Consider the following 23,894-nt stretch of genomic DNA (forward strand, 5'->3'; position numbering starts at 1 on the left):
TTATATACAAGAGAGTGGTTTATTCGGTATTCAAAAGGACAGGACAACGTTTACCAGTAAATACAGTGCGCTCCCTTGCGTATTTTCCAAAAGTACCTTCAAAGACGGGACGCTCGTATATCATGACGGGAAATAAAACGTCGGATGTTACGATGTATGGAAGAATAAAATTCCAAAATGATTTCCTACGACCGGCGGCCACGCCGCATTTTTACAGATCTAAGACAACTATATCATGCAGTATCGTATATACAAGATTTTAGTAAAATAACACTTTTTTCTGTGGTACAAAATATCCCATAGGGTGAAAGAGTCGGCGCCGAGAAAAATCCGCGGAAAAACGATTCCACTCGCGAAAATCTCGAGCAAAACGCGTCGTAGAATCGTTTTGGGCTCGCTCCATAGTTTCGCCGCGTTATCGCAGAAATGGAAATGCCGAGGCCTGGGAAAAATATTTCAAGGATTCCCTTTGGATCGAGGCCCACGGATTTCTAACTCAATGCAGACGTAGCAAGAGTCTCATCAGATGGAACTCGCGTTTCGCAGATTGGCCGAAAATCATCGACCGTGAGAGCCATTTCTGACCATCAACGGCTATATTAACGTTTAAACAAATTGGCGGGTATAAACGGAACTGACCGACCCAATGAACATCCATCTTCTCCTCGGTTAATTAAACGAGTAATTGAGGCGGCTGTGGAGTACGAATTCATTTCAACCGTTGTTCCCACAGTGGTTGACGCGCCATCGATTCGAATAATTCAGTTTAAATTTGCCCACTTGCTCGTTTTCATCCCATCGGTCTCTGGTCGACGGTGTACTTCCACCGGGAAACGTCGACATTGCGCGTAATCGCCCGAACGTGGGAATAATTGCCGACTCTCTTCCGTACTTGCGGATCCCCTTGACCCGAAACACAACTCGTCAAGTAAGACTGGAGAACAAAACATGGTTGCTCGATTTCGCGCAAGTTTCAATCTGCCCACTTGCGCGTTTCCATTCCATTAGTAGTGTACTTTCGCCGGGAAACGTCGACATTGCGCGTAATCGCCCGAACGTGGGAATAATTGTCGATTCTCTTCCGTACTTGCGAATCCCCTTGACCCGAAACGCAACACATCAAGACTGGAGAACGAAACATGGATGCACAATTTCGCCCAAGTTTCAATTTGCCCACTTGCGCGTTTCCATCCCATTGGTAGTGTACTTTCGCCGGGAAACGTCGACATTGCGCGTAATCGCCCGAACCTGGGAATAATTGTGGATTCTCTTTCGTACTTGCGGATCCCCTTGACCCGATTGCAGGACCAAAACGCAACGCAGCACGTAAGACTGGAGAACGAAACATGCTCGCATGTATGTTTAAATTTGCCCATTTGCGCGTTTTCATCCCATTGATCGTGTACTTTCGTCGGAAAACGTCGACATTGCGCGAAATCGCCCGAACGTCGGAATAATTGTCGACTCTCTTCCGTACTTGCGGATCCCCTTGACCCGATTACAAGACCAAAATGCAACTCTGCACGTAAGACTGGAGAACAAAACATGGTTGCTCGGTTTCGCCCAACGGAGACTCGCGAAACGGAGTTTAGACCCTCCGAGTTGGATACTCGAGTTAGGGCCTCGGTTAGGAGCACCTAATGGTTTTATGCCGAAATTATCTTACGCCGTCTCTGCGCGGAATCGGGCAAGAAAATCCAATGTTGCGCTTCCCAAGTCCATTACGCTCTCGGGATTTGAATAAGAAACGGCATTTATCAATACGTCCGACCCTTGCGAGGAGTCTTACTAGGTAAAAAAAAATAATTCAAGTACTTCTTGAGTCTTGCGGAGGTCTTCGATTTTTCTCTCTCGCCGAGTACTTAGGAAGTAGAAAGAAAAATGTCCAACCTCGTAAACCTTACGCGTACACCTGTATAGACGCAAGGAAATGACATAAGCCCCAATTAAGTTGGCCGTGTAGCAACAAATACTCAAAAGTCCAAGTCTCCTCGCCGCAGTTCTCAAAGCTCCTCTAAATAATTCTCGACCATTAACTAATTGTCGACCATTTCGAGCTGTCCGAGCTTTGATACTTCCAGGTGTACACGCAGAGTTGTCCCCGATTTTCTACGACGGAAAACGACCGGGCCGACTCTTTCTTACATCATCGAGAAAAAAATTCAACGACGCGTTTACGTCGCGGCGAATCTTCGCTTTAAGTCAGGTGATATCGCGATCGATTGTTGTATAAGCCGTAATCGGTGACAACCTCGGCCATACCGTCGTCCTTAACATTTTCTCTGGTTACGTTGTAACCGGTCCCCTGATATCTCACCGGATATGCCAGCTGACTTCCCTTATCCCAGGTGTAAAGTTCCTGTAATTGGCATAGGAATATGCAGTCGATGCGCCACATACGCACGCCAAGGGAGAGACGTACGTCGAATATTTAATTACATCTCGGAATTGACATTAATGGATTGCATCACCACTTAACGCAATGTCGGTGCAACCGAATTACCATAGATAATGGCTCCCGAGCATGAAACCGATTGCCAAACCAAAGTGCTAATCACTGCTCCGTCGGGATGACTCGTTATAAATACTGTGAAAGTGTTAATGACCAACCGAGAAGCGTTTAATGGAGAAAAAAAAAGCCGGAGAGAACGAGAGCCCGAAACATCGTCGCGTTAATCTCGTTTCGACACAAAATGGGAAGCCGATCGATGTTTGATGGAAAACCTACAAGAGTGCGTTAATGGCTTTTCGTCGGGATCGCTTACCTTTACTCTGGGATTGTAACCAATCATCGTGATCTTCTTATATGGGTTCGTGAACGACAGGCGAACGTCGAGAAACGTGTTTTTGTACAAGTCGAGGGCGAATCTGAAAACAGAAAACCCAGAAATGAACATCCGCCATTTTCAACCATCGGGCGTTTTCGTGACATTTCTCACGGAAATCTCTTTCCTCGTGTTCCCCATCTTGCAGCCTCTTCAGAGAGATCACAAAATAACTGAACAAAGCTAGAAAATGGTTGGAAAATATCCCGTGGCATGCTTTTCCCAATCCATCGATAAATCATCGGCAAAACATCCGACCTTATTTTGATGTTGTCCTCGGTAACATTCCGAACGGCGTACAGCACTCCACAAGCGATGAACATCTCCCCAACCGTATGATGATCGACGCTGATATTCCAGGCGTATTGCGGCGTCATGGTACTGACGTCCACCTTCATCACGACCGTATTGTTTGACGGTAAACCGTAAATCACCCACAAGCCTGTAACCATGAAAAGTCAAAAGCGTACACGATGCCCGAAAATTAACTCGCGTGTTGAACAAAATTCGCGCAGCAAGCCCCGCTTGAATTCTTCCTTCAGAATTAAAAATCCCCTCGCAAAAAAAAAAAGGTAGATCCCAGGAATGACAATATAGGCATTCCGAGTGAAAAGGCATCGCTGTTCCTTGGTGAATCTACATTTCAGTGGAATATACTTTTTCAATCGCGGATTTCAAATCCCCTCGGAACGCCCCGTGGTGTTCACTGGTACGATTCAATTTTTCCTTCGGTGAAAGATCGCTCTCATGAAACCGCGTTGTGCAGGGCACGATAGGTAACTAGTGATAATACTTGACTTTTCACGTGGCACGTGCACTGATACCACCTCTGTCAATGCACTTCCGTGTACCCGTTGAACGTTATACCGATAACTCTTTCCGCGCACCGTGAGTTAACCGAGCGACGTGTTTTACACGTACTTGTCCGGCGTACACGCAGTTTCACGTGCAGTCCTAACGAACTAGGCCAAGCTAATCGATGTGGTCTACTAGGGAAATCCGACGAGAAAAACATTTATCGTTACCGCTACAAGATAGCATGACTTTAATACGAAACTCCACATGGCGTTCGATTTAATCGCCTCCAAAAATCGACCTAGAGTAAAAGATAGCCCGGATTAAAAATGACGTCTTCAGAGCACTCTCACATACTTAAAGATTTCCATAAAAACCATGCACTTTTAATATATAAACTTGTAGCAGAATAATAAATTGAATGTCCTAAGAGTGAAGTATATACTTATCACGGATTTCAAAAGATACTTATAATTTTATAACACATTATAATTTTCTGAAGTTAAATATACACCGATGTACTAAATTTATAAAACATTTTATGAATTTCCTGCAAATATTTTATACAATTAGTACACCGTGTCTGAATAATACCTCCAACAAAGATATTATAAAACCATAAGTTTCTTATTTTTTTTTAACAGGGTAGGGAAGTGATTTTCACTTCCAAGCAGGAAGCGAACTCACCGTTCTCATCGACGTCGAAGTCGACGAATTTGTAATTGTGATCAGGCGTGTACAGATAGCTGCTGGAATTGATCACCAAGCCAGGAAGCACGAGTTCCTTCCGGTTGGCCATAAAGTTGCCGATCCCTTGGAATTGGAGGTCGAATCGAAATATGGAGGGTCGGTTCACCGGATTGTAAAAGAAGAAGCCGTTGTAAACGACGTGGCCGTTTCCCTGAAATCCAAACGGGTCCATTTTCTCGGCGCCCCTGGAGAAGTACTTTGATCGTCGAAATAAAAAATCCGTCCGTATCTGCCGGAGAAAATTCATTTACCCCATGAATGCAGCTTTATTGCGAACGGATATAGCGCGTGCCCCATTCAGCTCTCACCTCGGAACTAAATAACACCAGGGGAAGAGAAATATTATACTGCCCCAGAATCCCCCCTCTTATCCTCCGGAGCCAATTTAAATATGTTAAGTTAATTTCGCCCGAGACCGCGAATAGGCACGGGCATTAAGCCGCCATTCATATCGCATTTCCCCCTCGCACTCTAACCTCTAGAAATAAAAAGAAACTCAAGCCACGGAACTTCATTCCGGCGGATTAACCTATTCCGCGTGGGCAGTAATTAGAATCGCGAGTTAATACCGCGACCATGGCGAAGATTACGGGGAAACTCGGGGCATGGAAATTCGTTCGATTCGACCAGTGGCTCGCTCGACCTCGACATCTTGGTTCCTGCCGGGGGAAAAATTCTAGACGGGGGAAAACTCCTCAGGGGGCTTAAAGCTCGGTACAATCGGTGCGCCACCTTCGCGAGTATGACCGGGAGAGAGTAGTCGGCGAAGCCCGCAATTTCACGCGGCATACTTCCACAAAGGAGGGCCCTTTTCAAAGGGTGAAGTTGCCTCCATCTGGTTTCGTTTAAACGAAGCATGGGGCTCCAAGTGCCGTAGGTCAAGGAGTCGTAAAGCTTCAAGAGAGCGCAACTTCCCGAGTGCGGAAAGTAACACTCCCCGAGCGAAGATACAGGTGCCAACCTTAAAGGGCGAGGGCAGCGACACGTTTCGCGACCTCCCGGAGTCGAAGTCCTCCTTTCTGTCGTACTCGAAGATGTAGGACGAGTTGGCTGAGCGAGTCACCCAGAGCTTTTCCGCAGCGGATTCCGAACGCGGAGCCGCGTCGTGCATCCACGCCCCGTAGATGTCGTCCATCCGCCCCTTGAAGACGGGCTTCCCGAGGATCTCCAGGACACCCTCTGTATTCGTAGTAAAGAGTAACCACGACACTCGAATCAAGGAACGCTTAAAGTAATATGAAAAGTTCATTCTATATATATATAAAAGGTCTTAAAAAATGTTTATAAAATTTTTCTCCAAATTAGACGCACCGAATCAAACTTCAGCACGTGATTACGGAAGCCCTAAAGAAGAACGTGGTTCTCATGAAATTTCATAAAAAATTGTTTGATATATATTTCGACGTTTTATGTGCATATAATGACCCTTTCATATCACCTTAAGCGATGGTTTATGCGGACTACTGATAGCAACTATGGATAGGTCTTTCCTACCAGCCATGCGAGGTGGCAAGCCGGTATAGTTGGTTCCCTTCAGGGGTTGAATATCGAACCTCTCTCCATAGTCCGGGTAAGGACACTTAACACTGGGACAGGTCTTGCACCTCGGGGGAGGAGGACACAAATCGTCGACGTCCACCAAGGGAGGAGCTCGTTCTCCGAAGACGATGTACTGCTGATGCGCGGTACCCATCGCGTCTCCTTTCCTGTCATGAGCCTTTCCTGAAATGCGAAGTCAAAACCTTCGATTGGCCCGATCGGACGATTTAACCGGGGAAATTCTCGCCATTTGCATATTTCTCTCCGTTAAATAATAAGGGAGTAAAGTAAACGATTATCTGAAAGGTGGACCAACCGATCCCGTTCACCACGAAGACCCCCTTCGTGGTGGCGATGTTGTTCCTCGCGACGCAGCGGTAAACCCCGTGATCCGCCACCTCCACTCTGGTGATGTTCAGGATCATTTTTAACTGTAACAACGTAAACCTCGAGTTATGGATCGTCGGAGCCTTCCGTCCGGAATCGGGCTGGTACTTTACCTACGCTGGAAATCGAGTAAATGACATGCATTAGGTGCAACCCTTTCACCGCGGGTCTCGCTTTCGGGTACGTCCGAGAATTCGGTTCACCTTGTAACGATCTCGTCGGTCGTCGACGAAGATATGATGTTTCTCCGATTTTTCGACCCGACGATCGTCCCCGCGCTCCCAGTAAGTGGCCGGCTCTGGGAAGGCCTCGACCTCGCACTCGAGTAGCGCGGTGCCGAAATTTCTCACGTGAATCATCTGACTTCGAATCTTGATAAATGGAGCAACTACAACAATTAATTCCACGCCCTCCATTGTGTCACTTGTAGAAAGGCAGCGTATACATATTTAGCCCGGGCGCAAGGCGGCGTGCACTAGGAAGCCCCGAGTTTCGAAACTTCCCCCGACGCGATTACCGGCGCCGATTTGCAGTAATCTCGATTCATGCAGTCTCATGCAAATCTTCCCGAAGAAATTCTCCCCCCTTCCCGGGATAGCGCGAATTTCCTCGTGAATATAAAGGGAAATTATGGGCGGTAAAACCCACGAAACTCGTAACTAGGTGCATCGATCCGCTGCAAAGCGTTATCGGGCTTCGTTCGATCATCGATTTTCGCGTTATCCGTGCATGTGCTTCGATTAATTCGCAATAACGACAAAGAAGACCCTACTTACAGTGCACCTCGAGCTTGAATTTCTGTCTGGCACTTGGCGGCACGCCGTTATTGGCGGTGCAAATATAGTCCCCCATGTGTTGTCTGTTCACCACGGTGATGTTCAAGGCATGGCCGAGGATAGATGACACTTAGAAAAAAGGAGAGATCAAAAATCGGGGACAACGATCAGGAATTGAACGTGCGCTTCGAGGGTGCACGGAGAAAAAAATGTCATCGAACGAACGAAATATTTTCTAAATTCAAAGAATAATTGTTTCACTCAAATAAACTTGTATAAATTGAACGCAACATTTCCTCGGAATTATGACAATTTGTTTGGCTGAAATAATTATTTTTTGGATTAACAAAATGTTTCTTCGGTTCAATGAGACTTCCTTATCTCAGAGTGGAAGTAATCTTCTAATCGCGGAGCCCTCCCATCGAAATCTAGAATAATCCCCATTTCTTGGTGAATTATGCCGAGAGTGCCGATTAATTATACGGCCATTTGTATAATAGACCGAGTTTAACGACCTCCTTCGGTTTCGGAATCGTCGAGCCCCGCTTTGAGGGTAACGAGATCGGTCAGTTTTCCCAGCAATTAGACGCGCCGAATCACTCGAGATGTACGGATCGTTGAATGCAACAAGGATCGGTGATCCCGGTCCTATTAGCGCGGTCGAGCCGCTCCATTAAACGCTACACGTTGAATCGCAGCGGAAGAACGATGCGGACCGCACGACCGGTTAAGGCCGAGGTCCCACTGGGTGTCTCACGGAGCGCGGCGCGTCAGCGCGTCGAGGATGGAAAACCAATCAAATCCGCGCATAACCGGATGCGTCACTTCCGCCGCAGTTCCGATTGGTTTTTCATCCTGGATACGAAAACCGCACCGCGCTGTGTGTGACCCTCGACGCGCTCAGCGTGACTGATCTAAAGGCGATTCAAGCATTTATTCGAACTATATTCCCACCCGTCCAGTACAGATAAACATTAATATTAAAACACACGACCACCTTGATAAAAATCTATAAAGACGTAATTTCCATCAGTGCACGGACGCTGCACGCATACGACCGAATGTCCGGGAATTTCGCAGTGTATAATTTCGAGGGCGGTTTCTGCTCCCCGATTTCGGCACTCTCGACATAGTCGGGCAAGTTTTCAATTAAACGCGTTAAAGAGGCATTACCGTGCCAGGCGCCCATCGGAATCGCCAGGCCGTCGCTTTTGGACCACTGGATCTCCGGTCGAGGATTCCCACTGGCGGAACAACTCAGACGCACGTTCGCACCTTCCGAGACCGAGATCAGTTCTCTCGGCTGTCCGCTTCCTGGGGGAGAATCCGCGTTTAATCTTTCATCTGGAGTCAGCGCCGAATTAGATGAATCCACGGATGTCTTCCCAGAAGGACAGGGGGGAGTCTTATTTTCGCGGAAGAGAGGAACAACGAGTGCCCGAGTATATTGGCCGATTTACCGAAGCGCGCACCGAGGAAAAATATTGCAAAGCGGATGAATTTCTCGAGTGAGGCACTCGGTCCGTTTGACGTAGTTCTACAAAGGGACATTCGCCGCGAGACTCGATAAGGCCGAGCGAATATCTCGCCCTCTCCCCTAGTCAAATGGCAGACAGTTTCTTTTTCATTTCCAGAGGGATGTAACATCCGAAGAAGCGACGTATACGGATATCCTTTCCGTCCGATCGGCAGGATCGAAGGGGATTATCGTCTCCGTAGGAAACGGAGCTACATCGGCTCAACCCGGGAGTGTCCGTTTATCTCTGCATATCCGGCTCGAAGGAGACGATCCTCTTGCTCGAAATGGAAAATGTGGCCGGCCCATGGAAATCCGCGGCGGCTTTTGTCTCGGACCGAGGTGATTTGCATGAAAACGACGGCGGAACGAACTGTATGCGAGGCCCGTAAGCGCAACCTGAACCAATGCGTAAGGTTCATATTCCGATGAGTTTGTCCCGCGAATTTGGTCCGAATTCTCCTGGGAGATCGCGCGAAATATATCAAAACTGTCGACGAAATCGTCCTTTAAGACACCGAAATATCTGCCGTCGTGCGTGTAAAGAGACATTCTTCATCCGTACAAGGAAAATCCTTGGAATATTCCGATGAAAGCCGCTTTTCACGGGTCCATTGTGAGGACTTTAATTTTTCAGGTTGCTCCAGCCGGCTTAATGAGATCAACATTCCCCCGCGCGACACGGAAATTCAACTAGGGTCAAATGTGGGCTTTTTTTCCGGCTTAAACTGCACAAAATGACCGATTAACTTTAGGAAATTAAACTTTACAACGTGGTATATCTGGAGCACCGATCGAAGTAGGTTGTCGCGGTTAAATTTTGAGGTCGTTTCGTGGAATATCTGTTTAACGTTGTTGGGGAAGAACGAGGAAATACATTTAGAAAAGGATAACATTTACGGCTCCAGGATCTGGCGGACAGGACGGGAAGATTGGAGGAGGTACCGTCTGAAAGGGGTTTAAATTTATTGGACAGCCTCTGCGGACAATACTGAGCATTCAATTACGTATAAGGCGTTCGAAATTGAGATATCCCATGAATGGAATTCTCCGTTTCAACGTAGCCGAGGGATAACTTGGGCACTTTTAAACTAGTATAACAGAGACCGTGAGGAGGCAACTCGACTGTAAAATGAACCAGAGTCGAGGCCGAAACATATTTCTGATAGTACGGCAATATCGAGACTAAACCGACATAAAAGAATCCCACGAAAATTTTAGATCGAAGGAACGTCACGGTTGAATTTTGCAAACGAAAATTACTAACAAGGATACCTGGGACATCGAAAACTTCTGACGGAATAATACGTTTAGAAACTTCCCGGTAGGGATTACCTGACAATCATAAAGCGAGGTTCATTGAAAAAGTTAGGTAGTTACACCGGCACGAAGGTCTCGTAATGACTCCTGAAAAGTAAAAAATAATCAAGAAGAATAATAATCGAATACTGCCGTCCCGGGGATTAGAAGTTCCAAGACTTAATAATGTTTTTAATTACCTTCCAGATTACAATGAATTTAATTAAAATTTATCAGGCGGATTTAAAGTTCGAGTACAATCTTCCGGTGTCTGTCTGTATCCCAAAAAGGATCGTTTAATACGACTGGGTCCTTTTAGACAGTACCATTTAATCCAAGACGGTATTACCCTTCGATAAGCACTCCATTTTGATTTTCCTCCCCATCCTTGTCATCCTTGCGATTATTTTGCAATTTTCCCCCTCACTTTGTCCAATTCTCAAAGCCGAAGGTAATCGAGGATTAAGTAAACTTCCATCGGTCACGGTTTATCCTCCGCGAGGAGAACTCGATTTTAATTTCCCGTTCAACAATATTGCCGAAACGAGTTAGAGGAACGACTTGGAAACCCTCGAAATCAAGGAGAGAAGGAACCTTATTAAAAAAGAGCCGATCTCGAACTTGGCATCCTTCAACCTTTGACCTCCTCGACGCGAGGTTACTCAGTTTTTCAATTCCCAGTTAACGTTGATCTCCAGAAGCCAGCTGACAAAGCTCCAGCACCTCCGCTATTCGACATTTTCCCGGAATTCCTAGATTTAAAGGATCCCGGAGTGCGGTGAGTTCATTCCAGGAATGCAAGCTTAAATTCTTAGAAAAGGGACGAAGAGGAAGGCGAACGTTCCCGCGAACTCTGGATTTTCATCCGAGACCATTTTCCCGAACCCACAAGAAGCTCCTACAGGAACGTTCGTACGATACGTCTTCCGGAGTGAAGCGTGAAATGAAAACGCGCACATTTCATTCGTCCCGAAACGCGATTGCAGTTATACGGGTTTAATTTCCGTGGAAGAACCAACTACGCGGAAAGTTTAGATAACGACGCCATCTTTTCCGGTCTCCCTCGCGTTGCAATCTCGAGCCTTGTGCTTCGAAATTACGCTACCTTAACCGTAGGTTATCATCCAAAGACTTCTAATTCCGGATGACGTCGCCACAAATTTACCCAGCAGACGTTTCTCCAACATTTGAGTCCGAATAAAAAATCGACCTTGATATCACAGTCATAACCCGTTCTTACCTAGTATGGAAGGTGGTACGAGCAAAGTTTCGCTCTCTAGCTGACTTCCGGATTCATTGGACTTGTATTTATAATTCCAAGCGAGTATCCCAGGAGTTCCAGGTGTGCCATCCTGCCCCCGGTTCCCGAGTCGCCCCCTTGGTCCAGGACTCCCTAGAATCCGAGAATAATAATTATTAACTTTCCCGGATTCCACCCTTGTGATCCCCCGTTAAATGAAAAATCGATGAAATCACATCTCGTGCCATCACCGGGACCTCTAATATTTTTCTTCTTCTATTTAAAATAGTCCCGTCATCGGGAAAGGATCCTTCCCTAGGGATCTCGAGGACGCCCGTCTCGTCGCCGGCTAATCCTGAGCGTCCCTTTGGTCGAACCGATTACTCGCTCCGCAAATTTCCTCTCGAGCGTTCCTGACCAAAGAAATGACGTAATGAAGTAGCTAAGTGGTCATTACCTCCCAATCATCTCACGTTTAATCAAGTACGGAAGCTATCTTCTCGTCTGGTAATCGTCCCCCGGACAACGAGAGGACTTCGTTTGCAGTCTAACTAGGAGCTACTAGGGGGATTAACTGCTTCCGTCTCTCTCTCGCTCGGGAAAAGTGAATCGGAGGACGTGCCGCCTCGATTAATGCATCGCGAGTCGTCGGCGTGATTCGATTTCCACGTCGAAAAGAGATCCGCTGGGTGAAAATGCTCTCCGGGTCGCACCTCCATGCTTAAATCAAGAGACGCGGTTGCGTCTCGAGCAAGCTCACGCACCTCTAAGGTCACGGACTCGATTCTCGAGTTCATACGATCAACTCTCGCATGCGAAATTTCATATAGGGACTTTCAACCGTTGACCAATTACACGACTTCGCAGCAATGCAAAATTTTTCATGGTAATATATTCGTAGGCGAAAAAAAAATTTTCGCATAAACTCGAGAATTGGGTCCCAGGTGCTGCATCTCTTTACTTCACGCATCGCCACATCTTATGATACGCCTTATGTTCTTTTACGTTGACGTTCATATCGCGTCCTCACCTGTTGGTCCTGGAGGTCCCATGGGTCCAGGTGGTCCTGGCGTTCCAGGACTTCCTAAAATGAAATGAAATATTTATAATCGATCGATCCAGGATAAACTTAAACGTCAAACGTTTCCCTCTATATGGCTCGATATATGAACTCGCGTAAACCTTCGGCATGATATGCAAATCACCGAGTATGGGTAAGACAATACACGCTCCGGAGGCTCTCGACGAGATGCACCATTTCCATCGAGTGACATTAATATCCGGAGAAATAGAGAGACTGTACTCCGCTGAGAGTAAATCGCCATCCTCTCTGACATTCCTCACTCTTCCTGATTAAACTTGTCATCGATAGAGTGCCGATAAGTCTCGATAAAAGCTTCGACCCTGTAAAGCTTTTTTGTCAGGCGCCAGGTCGCGACTTTCGGTGCCGATTCCTCCGAGACCTTACCAAAAGTCGACATCTGATCGATTAATTTCATGTTTCCTATAATTATCGTGATTACGCAGCGACGTTTCGGTTTTTTCTTTTAACTCTTTTGATAGTGAGCGGATATACGCGTTTCGCGGGATTTTTCAAACCGGTGGGTGCCGCTGCGAAAGTTAAATATTTCGAAAATGCATCCACTCTGTCTCCGTTTCACTTTTCCGGGGTATATCGTGTAACAGAATTTTATGAAGAGATAATTTCGCTGCAACGCTTCAATTTAAAATTCGCTAGACCTCTCGCCGTGACGCCAATATCGAAAACATCAGCCGTTCGGAAAAAATGCGAACGTCCGTCGAATTTGCAAACTGGCAATACTGCGCCAGTTCCGCGCCCTTTCATACGCGTAAGCAAATCCGTGACGTTTCAATGATCGATCCCTATGCACGATGACAAATCGGGATGGCAGAAATACAGAAAACTTCAGAGGGTCGATATAATCCGCCGTCAGAAGTATGGATAAAATATTTCAAAATTGCCAATTTTATTCCTCCCTCTTTTCGCCGTCAGAAGTATGGAGAAAATATTTCAAAATATCCAATTTTATTCCTCCCTCTTTTCGCAGAACAAGGGATGAGAATTTCGATCACTTAGAAATCCCTCCTTTCAAATTGCACTAATTCTCAAGATTTGAAAAAAAAAAGAAAAAAAGCGACCCGGTGGCATTGTCCTTAAATCCCAAAAAATCCTCCTCGAGCGAAGTCATTATTTTTGCACAAGTGGAAGTACATTTACAAATACCTCTAGAAAAACGTATCCATAAAAATACGTTTCATTATCACTAACGAGATCCACGCAGAAGAAAAGCAGGTAGGCCCGAAAATTCGCGAATAAAAAGGACTTTTATTTACCACGGTATCCTCATCTTGGTGCTCGATTAAAAAAATCACTAGAACAAAGGGTTGAGGGAATGGGAGAAACAGGGAATATTTTTAAACCGAGGAAAGAACGCGTTTTGTCACGGATATAGGTCCGAACGATTCCTCGAAGAGTGCTCGAACTTTAAAATAACCCTTTTTGCTTGAAACCGTTTCCTAGCCTGCACCAAAGGACAATCTAATTAAAGTAGGTCCAAGGGTGCACCTCGTGCAAAATACAGCCCCCCACTTTATTAACTTTCTGCCGCTAAGCCGAGCTTTAGGCTCGCTGTAAATTGACTTACCGGAGTAATCCCGGCAAAGCACCGTAAAGTTTACTTTATGAAAGGACTTCGAATGCGGAGTGATCAATAGCAAGAACCGCGAGAAACTTGGGACCTTTTCAAAAATCCGAGGCCTTGATAAGACGCAGGATAAAGGAAAAAGGGAAGAAACATACAAGGTCGTAGTTCTTAGGTCTCGGTGCGCGTACCTACGTAAACCTGGCCCGGAGTCCCAAAACGGATTGCAATTAGCGGGTAAAGCGTCACTCGGGGGACCTTCTTCTTGCATCATTAGGCGAAAAACACGTGTCTAGGGTAAATGTGTGCACTGTGCATACGAGTCTCGGCAGCATCTCCAGCGAGCCGAGTTATTTCCCCGAGTACAGAGACTCGTTACGTTCGCCCCTCGAATCGGCCATAAAGTCTAGACCGTGTAAACGAAAGCCCCCGGTCTTTGACACCGTGATATTAGATTGTTCGATATAAAGTAAAAGGGATAAAAACTGGGGCGATAAAATCCGCAACCTCGCATCGAACCCGATATCTCGAGTAACTTTGAAAAATTCAACTTTTACGTAATACCGAGAATCGTCGATATCGCTTCGACATGAGAAGTTTAATCTCGTGCCAAGAACAAACCAGATAACCCATAGAGACCCCAAGCGGCCAGAAATATCCATAAAGGGGTCTTTTGTCGAAACCACCCTCCGCAAACTCCCCTAACAAACTACACGTAACCGTGACGATTCATTTACATCGATTACACGTAGACAACTTTCCAATAAGTTGCGGCCAACTGGAGCAACGCGTGCCGTGTACACCGGCTGTATTTACCGCACCCCTAGTCATCGATATTTCTCGTATACCTCGCTTAATCACGAAACCGCCACCCTTCCGGAACACCGCGAAAGACGCGAGACATCTCTCCGCAAACACGACGAGGCATAATCCATTTCGCGTCGCGTTTCGAACGAGCGGACGTCAACGATCCGATTTCGCCCAATTTTACGGGCCGATAAAAAATTCAACTCCGAGCTTTACGGCACATTGTCACGGATCCGAGCGACATTTCGTACACCCGTTGCACCGACGACATACTTCCCCCGTATATATACACCGAAGTGCTGGGATATATTTTTTTTTTTCCCACCGAGATTCCCCAGAATGTGCCGAAAGCTTTCCAAATCGTTGAAAATGTACTATGAAATTCCATCCCATGGGAACCCTTGAACGACTCTTCTGGATAAATCCAGGAAAAAGGATATCTCTCGACCGCGGAAGAGCGTCCCGGTTTATGGCGGACTCTCGAAAGCGCGTCGATAGATCGCTCTCCGAAAAAATACGATGCGTGGATTCGACCGTTTAAAGGCGAAGTATATCATGTATGATGTATGAACCTCGGTAGACCGCACGATACCCCATGATTCACGCTGCAGCATTCCTCGCACGAGCGCGTCGATAAATCGACTTAAAGGTTGCTACAACGATCAAGACATTTTTCACGGAACCGCCCTTTTTCGACGAGCCACGACCTGGGAAATTGCCTGATAGCGTTAGAGGAGTTTGATTAGAGATCGGGATAACCGATTGAGATCCTGAGAAACAGGAAGGATATCGATTCCTTGGGCCTCGAGGCTTGGAAGGAGTCGCCGGATTGCCGTGATCCACCTCATCGGTGGTCCAGTAATGAAATCGCCGACAGGAAGGTCCATCGAGCATTCCTATACGCCTAATTTGAATTACCCCATGAGTTTACGCGGGTCACGGGGGACATACGTCACGTGCCATGGACAGGCCAGCCGGTCGTGCAGCTCCCAACTCCGGTTAAGTAGAGAAGTTTCGGCTAACGTCCACGTCTGGCTGGACCAACGGTTGACTCGTCTAAGCGCGGCTTCGGTAAACCCGGCCTTACGTTTTCCTGCATCTACGAGAGTGTCGAAATTCACGACGCAGAGCATGCTTCGACGAAACGAGAACAACCCTGGTGCATCTCGTTATCAAGCGGCGCCAAGTGTCGAGGACACCTGCGATTGCGTCTTAAGCCGCGTACGCATCCCAACTCGAATTTTAGCAAGACGATCTCATTAGTGAACGATTTTGACTGCAAAATAACCCCATGCAACCAAAAATCTTAAAGGATGGTCTTGAACCGTGCCCCATAAACGCATCTAGCCGACGCAACTCGACCGAGCCTATTTTTTTTTTTTTTATCAATAAATGATTCGATTAAATCTTTAATTAATAAATGGCCGTAGTTATGTATTAAAACAGGAGGTTGTTACTTATTCCGTGATACGAGGTGTAATATTCGAAATAAAGCTCGAAAGACACGTCGAAGCTTTCGAACCATGCGAGTCGAGTCCAGAGAGGAGTATATTAAAAGACTCGGACAGAAGGAAAGAACGGTCGACGTGGAAGAGGAGAGCTGACTCGAGATCGAGTAAATAGCCCCCCGGGGTATCGTTACCTGACACGGCTATCGGCTTCCGATTCGATTCGAGATGTTTAAGTAATTCCTGCCGTCGGGCTCCGGGCCCGGAGGGGAGTCGCAGAGAGAGGGTCTTACCGTCGGTCTCGTTGCGCCCGGGACCGCCGGGGTACGTTCGGACCAGAATCCCGTTTCTTCCTAGGAGACGGTCCGACCTGGTGCGTCCTAAAACCCTATCCAGTCCCTATCCTCCAAAATCGCGTCCTGATCATTTTCTCACGGATGTGTTCGCGAGCAAATTACGAAAGACACGTTATAACCCTATACCCCCAAAATCGCGTCCTGATCATTTTGCTCGGATGTATTCGCGACTAAATCCCGAAAGACCCGTCAAAAGCCTTAAAACAAAAATCGCGCAGGTATATTAAAACACTCGGAAGAAAAAGAAAAGTATCCCTCAAGATATCGTCTCGCGACGTGGCTATAGCCTTCCTGCTCGATTCGAGGTGTTTAAGTCATTTCCGCCGTCGAAGGGAAAATGGAGAGAGAGAAAAGATCTTACCATCGGTCCCGTTGCGCCCAGGACTGCCGGGTGTGCCGTTGAAGCCAGGAATCCCGTCTCTCCCGGGGAGACCGTCCGAGCCGCTGCGCCCGGGAACCCCGTCCAATCCCGGTTCCCCCGGAATCCCGTCCCGGCCGTCCAGCCCCGGCTCGCCCTTCTCTCCTCTCTCGCCCGGCAATCCCGGTAAGCCGCGAGGACCTTCGGGTCCTTGGACTCCTGGCGATCCGGGTAGTCCTCGATCGCCGCGAGGACCGACAGGACCGACGGGTCCGACGGGGCCGACGGGGCCGGTCGGGCCGTCGCCTCCTGGCAGGCCCGGTGGGCAAAGCGTCCCGGCAGACAGGCAAAACTTCTCAATGGCATCGAACTGAAACAGACAACCCAACATTAAAGACACCGCGCCGAACCGCTCCGCAGGTCGGACGTCTCACAAGGCGCCGTGCATCGGCGCGTCAGAGGCAAAAAACAAATAAAAACGAATAAAAAACAATAAAAGTGACGCGAGGATTCAACCCTTTCGTCGCAACTCACAACTATATGTGATTTAAAAATTTCTCTATAACATTCTTTTTGGAATAACCCCCTATAGCGCCAGAAAATTATTACAAATACATGGTAAGGTATAAAAGAGAATACGCACTGACAAAAAATTGTCGAGGTGTAGTTTGAAGGTGAACGTCTATTGTACGTTACACTGTGTATTAAAATAAAACGTGTATTAAAATAAAGCGAAAGGGTTAAGGGTTAAGTCGGTGACTAGTTTTTTACCCTTGACGCGTGGGCGCGCCGCGGTCCTCGACGCGCTCAGTGGGACTCCGGACTCACCCCCAGGACCTCTTGGTCCTCGCTTCGAAAATTAACCCTTTATCGCCTTGTAATTGTCAGCCTCGACATAGGACCGCAAAGGGTTGAACTCTTTCGAACCTTCCACCTTTTTTCCCTTCCGCTCCGTCGAGTGTCGCTCGAATTTACTTCCGCTTGCGAGTTCCCCGCGGAATACGAACCGCGAAGCTTCAAAGGTAATGTTGGGTTATTTACGATCGAAAGGGTCGTACCGGTGGTGGGAATCAAGGAATAATGTAAATCCTTGGAGAGACTCGAAGGCGTCAACTTTTCCTTCGTTCCCGCCATTCTTCCACTCCGAGAGCCAACTTTGCGGTTTTCAAAACACTCTTACGGCGATCTTACGTCGAAATTTCTCCAACGCATGGTCGAATCTATACAAACTTCGATTTTATTCACCGTTTAAACGATGAATTCGCTGGAATATAGTGCATTGAAATTTTCTCGAGCCCTCCAATTTAAGTGAATACATTTAATACGGACGTTAATCGATAATTCGTTAACGCGTCCACGCGAGTACTTAAGATTTCGCTCTACGGTTGATCAGGATCCGGAACTATGATATTACTCGCGATAATTCCTAGGGAAACGGAATTAAGGTTAAAGTTAATACTTTAACGGGTTTCCTTCGGTACCTAGGTAATAATTGCATTTTAACGGTACGAGCAGACCACGTCGAGCGGTATAACCGGCAAAGTGGAAAAGTACTTGAGCCCATTCAGAGGACGGGTTATGTACAGTCGACACTTACGGCACCGTCAAGTGGCGACCATCAAGGACCATTATATTGGCCAATGGTACCCCGTCCATCTGTCCGGTTAGGAAATCAATTTCAATTTCAGTGGAAATGCGATGCAGATAGTACGACGCTTCCTGCGTAAGCGCTATGGCGAAACTGAGCCTTTAGAATGGACTTGAGATTTTTTTCCCATCGAGTTCATACCGAAAAACGGTGCTTAACCACGAATTTCGGAGGTCCAGACTCCTCCGTAACATCTTCCGGCAAACATGGAACTTGACCCGGTTTAAGGTACGTTCTTCAAACTCCGAAATGAGACCGTGCATGCACCTCCATTCGAAGGTATGAATTCTGAAGCGCGATGCTGTCTTCGGAATACATTAGAGTGTCTAATATAGCCCGTAGGTTCGCCGTCAGAAATTCATTCAAGGTAGAACATTCGATGAATCCAAATGCGTTTAAAAAAAGAATCTCGCCCATGACTAATTATTTCTCAGGTTAAAAAAAAGACCTCCGGTTGCCGGCGCTTATTTAACGCGACTATTTCAAACCCAACCGAGTCACGTCGGACCAAGTAGAAGTCAAGCTGCGGTCCATCCAGAAGAAGAAGAAAAAAGAGAAAAAAGGGAAATAACGCGATAGAAGCAGGTAAAACTTTCGGCCGCGTAAAGTAGGAAGAACAAATTCGTTTTACGCGACCCTGTGAGCGTAATCGCGTTAGCTCCTTTTTACGGACTTTCAGGCTGAAAAGTAGCAAAGCCAAAGAGGGTCTAATTTCGAGTCACTTAGTAATTCGGTTGAACAAACGCGAATGCAAAGTCCCAGGAAAGCAGGACGCATGAGGAGAATCTCATTCAATTTCGGCATCGACGTAACGTGCTCCTCCACTATTTTCTTTTATTTTTTTCTTCGCAAACTCGGCGAAACTGCCAAGTCCCGTGCCAACCGTACGGCGAGTGAAACGCTTTAAAGCTAGTAAAACCGATCGGTCACACCTCGCCTTAACTTTGCACTTTGGTGCGGGAAACCGAATTTATTTTCGGCGGTAAATCCACTAGCCCATCATCGATTTCAAGCCCGTAGGCTTGCGAATCCTTTAAGGTTCAATCTAAAACCCATCTCAGATCTACTCTAAGTCCATTATCGCTCCGTGCGAGAACCATCAAGGGCACAAATCCACTTTTCGGGACCTCGCACCTCGAACGCACCTCGGGAGCCAAGAAGTAGCTGCAGTATTAGCTGAAAGAGAAACTCGTTTAACCGTTCAACTGCAGGGCGCGGGATTGACGCCGAGGAAAGTAACATCCGCGTACAATCCAAGAGAGAGAGACGGAAGGGAGTCGAGAGCGCCACTTGATGTATTCTTGTCCGACGGAGGAGCCGCTTTTGCCGCGACATTTTGCCACGACGATTCCTCACCGTGTGCCACTTCCGCTCTTTCAAGATATGCATCGCAACGTTCCGCGCGTTTCTTCGGATTCTTTGTCCCCGAGGGCCGCTTCCGTTGCGTGCATCCACCAAGCCTCGGGCGGGTATTTATCATCCGCGACGTGTCCCCGACGAGGCCATCCCACAGTTCTCCCTGCAACGACGACGCCAATTCCCTTCCCCATGGAAATTAGTACAAATCACCAGCAGCGGGAAAAATGTCAGAAACCGAGGTCGAATTCCCTGCATCTCGTCCGGTCCACGAGGTCCCTCCTTTCAGTTATTAAATTTTTTTGATAACTCCCTGCAGCTCATTAGGCAACCCGAAAGTTCCACCTTCGTATATGATAGATACCCATTGGTTCTTGAACATCGTTCTCTTCTCTCCAAAAATAGAAAATACACACTCTCTGTATGGTCTTTGGCGTATGGTCTGACTTAAAAAGCAGGAGGCATTCTTTCCGTAGCCGCGTCTCGTGGGCGGCACGCCGAAACATTTTACGCCGCACCGACGTAACTCGTAAACGAAGCGGCGAACGTTCACGGAATACGAATATATGAATGCACCCTGTGTCATCGCCTGCTTTTCCGGCTGAGTTTCGCCCTCGAGTCCTCCCTCTCCCTCGGTTCCTCCACCTCTGCCGCATATCCCGGCTTGTCCGCCAGTTTTCCCGCACCGCGATAACCGCGCGTACTGGGCGGTTTTAAACCTTGGCGGAAAATGATCCGTCGACGAAATGGTCACAATTTCAAGAGCAACAAAGGAACCCAGCAGTCGTAATCGGGCATCGCGCGATAAACGGCCAACCGGGTTGCATTTCGCCCCGTTAAGTCCCGATGTAAAATTCCAGACAAAGATAGCACAGAGCGTCATTATCAAATGCATTCGGGGGATGCAACGAGGACAATTTAATAATCGAGCCCCCGGAAAATCATGGACGATCCCCTCTCCTCTTGCGGGAAGCAATGATCCGTTTTTTCGGTTCGAATGTTCGCTCGCGGAATCAACGATCCTCCAGTGACCGACGATCCAATTAAAACGGAATTAAATTAAATAAGTAATTAAATTAAAACGACCGCCCCCCTGCGCGGAATACCGATGTAACTGCTTTCGTTTACCGCGCTCTAATGTATTCCACGTGCGGCCCCGATCCTAACCTAATTTTAACCTTTTTATGCGAAAGCCAATTACCGCGTCACGGGGCAGACACGATGAAACGACTCGTCGTTTAGTTTTTTTACGGATTTCTTCCTTCAGACCCCTAAATGACTGAATTATTTCACCCACTCCGAGAGGAACTCGACATCTCCGGATGGCGTTTACGTCGCTCGCGTTCAGCGTTCCTTTCGAAGGAAAACGCGTTATAGTCGGACACGCCTCGTCGGTCCACTTGGCGGTTCCTCGCTATTCCTCTACGTCGTAGCAATTGCTCGACGTGCCTTTTCAGAGCTTGACGCGTGAAAACTTACAATACCCGAGAGTGCATCGTCGCGTCCCATGGTTGACGCTTCAGGGCTAACGCGTAGAGGAGATAACAATGGAGGATTGCATCTGCAAATGCGATCCCTTTCGGGTTCCCCCGACAATCGTCGCCGGAAAAGACATCCAACGTCCAGGAATATCTTGATAGTTGTAAAAATCCAGGAAAAATATTGCGTGTCAAGGAATTCTGCCTGACAGAACCGCCGACCCCTTTTTCTGCCCCCTCGAAGACCCGGGTGACACAATTCGCCCCCCGTTCGCATAATTTAAACAAAACTCGCGAACAACCTGCCGATCGATTTGAAAGTACAATCAAGTCGCTCCGAGTGTGCCAGGACTCTGGAAGTTCGTAGAAGTCCAAGTCGTCCCTCCCTCCCCGTCCAAGTACCCTAAGAAAAAGTCACCTCATTTTCATATCGCGGCGTTTTCGAAGGAATCGTGCGAAATGGAGACGGAGGAGCTGGAGGGAAAACGCCCGGAAGGGAGAAGTCACGTTCCACGTCTCTTGTCGGAACCAAAGCGACTTAACGTCCCAAGGATGAGGAATCGAGGATCGAAGAATTCGAGTCGTTCGGCACCAACGATTACACCCGTGCTTAAGTAACTGAGAAAAAAATCCTCCCGTAAATTCTCTGAATCCACCTTTAAACGGACATTTATCCGGGAGTCTTGGAGTGTTTAAAGGGGGTAGCGTCACAACCCTCCGACATCTCGGAGCTGCGCTCCACCTCGATGGGAGAGAGTTCCATCCCCCGAGGAACCCTCTCCTCCGCGTTGCTCTCATTTACTCGAGAAATCTGGACCGTGGCATTCTCGCCACGGTTTCGGTCCTATAAGAGTGCCCCTTAATCCTCTTTACACTTGCCCAGGTACGCCTCGGCGCCTCCGCCGGGTAAAAAGTGACCATTCGGAAGAGTCAACGCTCGAGTCAATGGAAAAGTGACGAGTAGAATCCCATCGCCTGTTTCTCCGTCCCGGGACCAGTGTAAGACCGAGATTTAACGATTTATCATTCCACGTGTAGCTGCTTTAAGACTTGAAATAGATTGGCGCCCTGCACCCCGTGTAGGGACAATGGCTAGATAAACGGGAATTTTTTCCTCGATTAAAAGATATGCTATTTTCTATTTTAAGCGCGATAAAAGCAGGGATCCGTTTCAGATGTAAATGGCGCAAGATACTGACCGAAATTCTGGTGTCAGCAGTAAGATACACTCCACCTTGCTCCCCGGTTGGGGACGTCAAACTTCCACTTCCGGCCACTCCGAGTGTCGAAACGTTCGCCCTCTTCGACTCCTTTGGCAGCTCCTTCTCTCGTATCTGAAAGAGAAATTCGATTCTACGTTCCTCTCTTTCGAACCCTCTCCTGGAAGTACTTAGGGGATCCGAGGGTATTCTCACTGCCGTGGCGGAAGTACCGAGTGGCACGATTTTTACTACGGATGCGATTCTCGCCTTCGGTAACTCGGAAATAATTATGGCTCGGACCAAAACCGCAAGAAGAAAGGCAACCCCTTTTCCACATGGCCAAGCGTGATGCCGCAGCGTCCCCCGTAATCCCGTAAAAGGGAAGATTTATCGCAGCTAACATTTAACGTCGGTCTATGTGAGAAATTAATTCATGTCACGGAGGGAATTCCGTGAATACGTAATTCCCCGGGAACCGGCGCCATATTCCTCGGATAATTATTCGAAGGGGGGAAAGAAATCCTCGAAATCCCGAGACACGCGCGGTGGGAAGCGCCTCTTATATCAATTGCAAAAATCTCTAACAATAAGTACGCATAAATCGCGAGGGAGTGCATCGACTTCCCATTATTCTAAAGAGTTTGCCGCCGGGTAAACTTCCTCCGCAAGTACATTTTATCCCCGGAAGTAGCCGCCAAATCGTCGATAATTCCACCATTCTGAGTCCTGGACTAAGTGCACTAATACACGAGAGCATGAATAATTCTTCTGTAATATACGGACTAGCAATTATCCGCCGATTATATAAACTGAGGAATATTTTTAATTTAAGGGTCGTTTCTGACCATGGCTCGATGAAAAACAATGATTTCTCGACCATTATTATTCCCACTCGTTCGAGTTAATTCATGCTCGAAAATCACAGAGCGATTATTATTTTCGACGCAGGTAATCCTGATAATTTATTATGAACAATTTACTTTCGCTTTCATGAGATTAATGAATTCGTGAAGTAGGTAGAAAGAGGTAGGTAGGTAGGGGTAATATAGAAGGTGGCGTCTACTGGGCCAGAAACCATGTGAGATTTCGAGTGGCCCCCGACATAAAACCTTGAATCATACGCATTGCCTCGAAAAACCAAGCAATAAAACGAACAAATGCTACAGGTCATTGAAGTTTCGATTGCCGCCAGCCAAGTGGATGCCCGTAAAACTTGGCGCAACACTTCGGATTGAAAAGTTCCTCGGAGAGGCTCCCGTTGCGCATTTTCATCCCACGTGGAGGTTTTACTTTTATTCCTCCTCAAAATTGGTCGATCCCGTCGATTGATGCCGCATATAAATGAAATTCGGAGCGTTGTAGACGATTACCTGCCGTCGAGTCGGTTTCTGATATCCGGCGTTTCGTTAATTAAACCGACAGGACGAGCAAGCGAGCAGGAGAGCCGCGCA

The 23,894-nt window shown here is 47.3% G+C and overlaps 1 protein-coding gene across 1 annotated transcript; it reads right to left on the reverse strand.

Annotated features, from left to right (window-relative positions):
- Positions 1 to 23,521, reverse strand: LOC105699626. Its single transcript, XM_012424765.1, has 15 exons — positions 23,507 to 23,521; positions 22,441 to 22,575; positions 16,763 to 17,129; positions 12,158 to 12,211; positions 11,128 to 11,280; positions 8,246 to 8,386; positions 7,073 to 7,201; positions 6,500 to 6,684; positions 6,226 to 6,340; positions 5,865 to 6,092; positions 5,332 to 5,549; positions 4,308 to 4,521; positions 3,084 to 3,267; positions 2,766 to 2,868; positions 1 to 2,359 (listed from the first exon to the last, which is right to left on the reverse strand). The coding sequence occupies exons 1-15, from the start codon at positions 23,519 to 23,521 to the stop codon at positions 2,198 to 2,200; spliced, it is 2,403 nt and encodes an 800-aa protein (XP_012280188.1). The 3' UTR covers positions 1 to 2,197.
- Between the last annotated feature and the right edge of the window lie 373 nt (positions 23,522 to 23,894).

This window comes from Orussus abietinus, unplaced genomic scaffold, assembly GCF_000612105.2.
Source record: "Orussus abietinus isolate OABI.00-Male unplaced genomic scaffold, Oabi_2.0 scaffold19, whole genome shotgun sequence".
Classification (NCBI taxonomy): Eukaryota; Metazoa; Arthropoda; class Insecta; order Hymenoptera; family Orussidae; genus Orussus; species Orussus abietinus.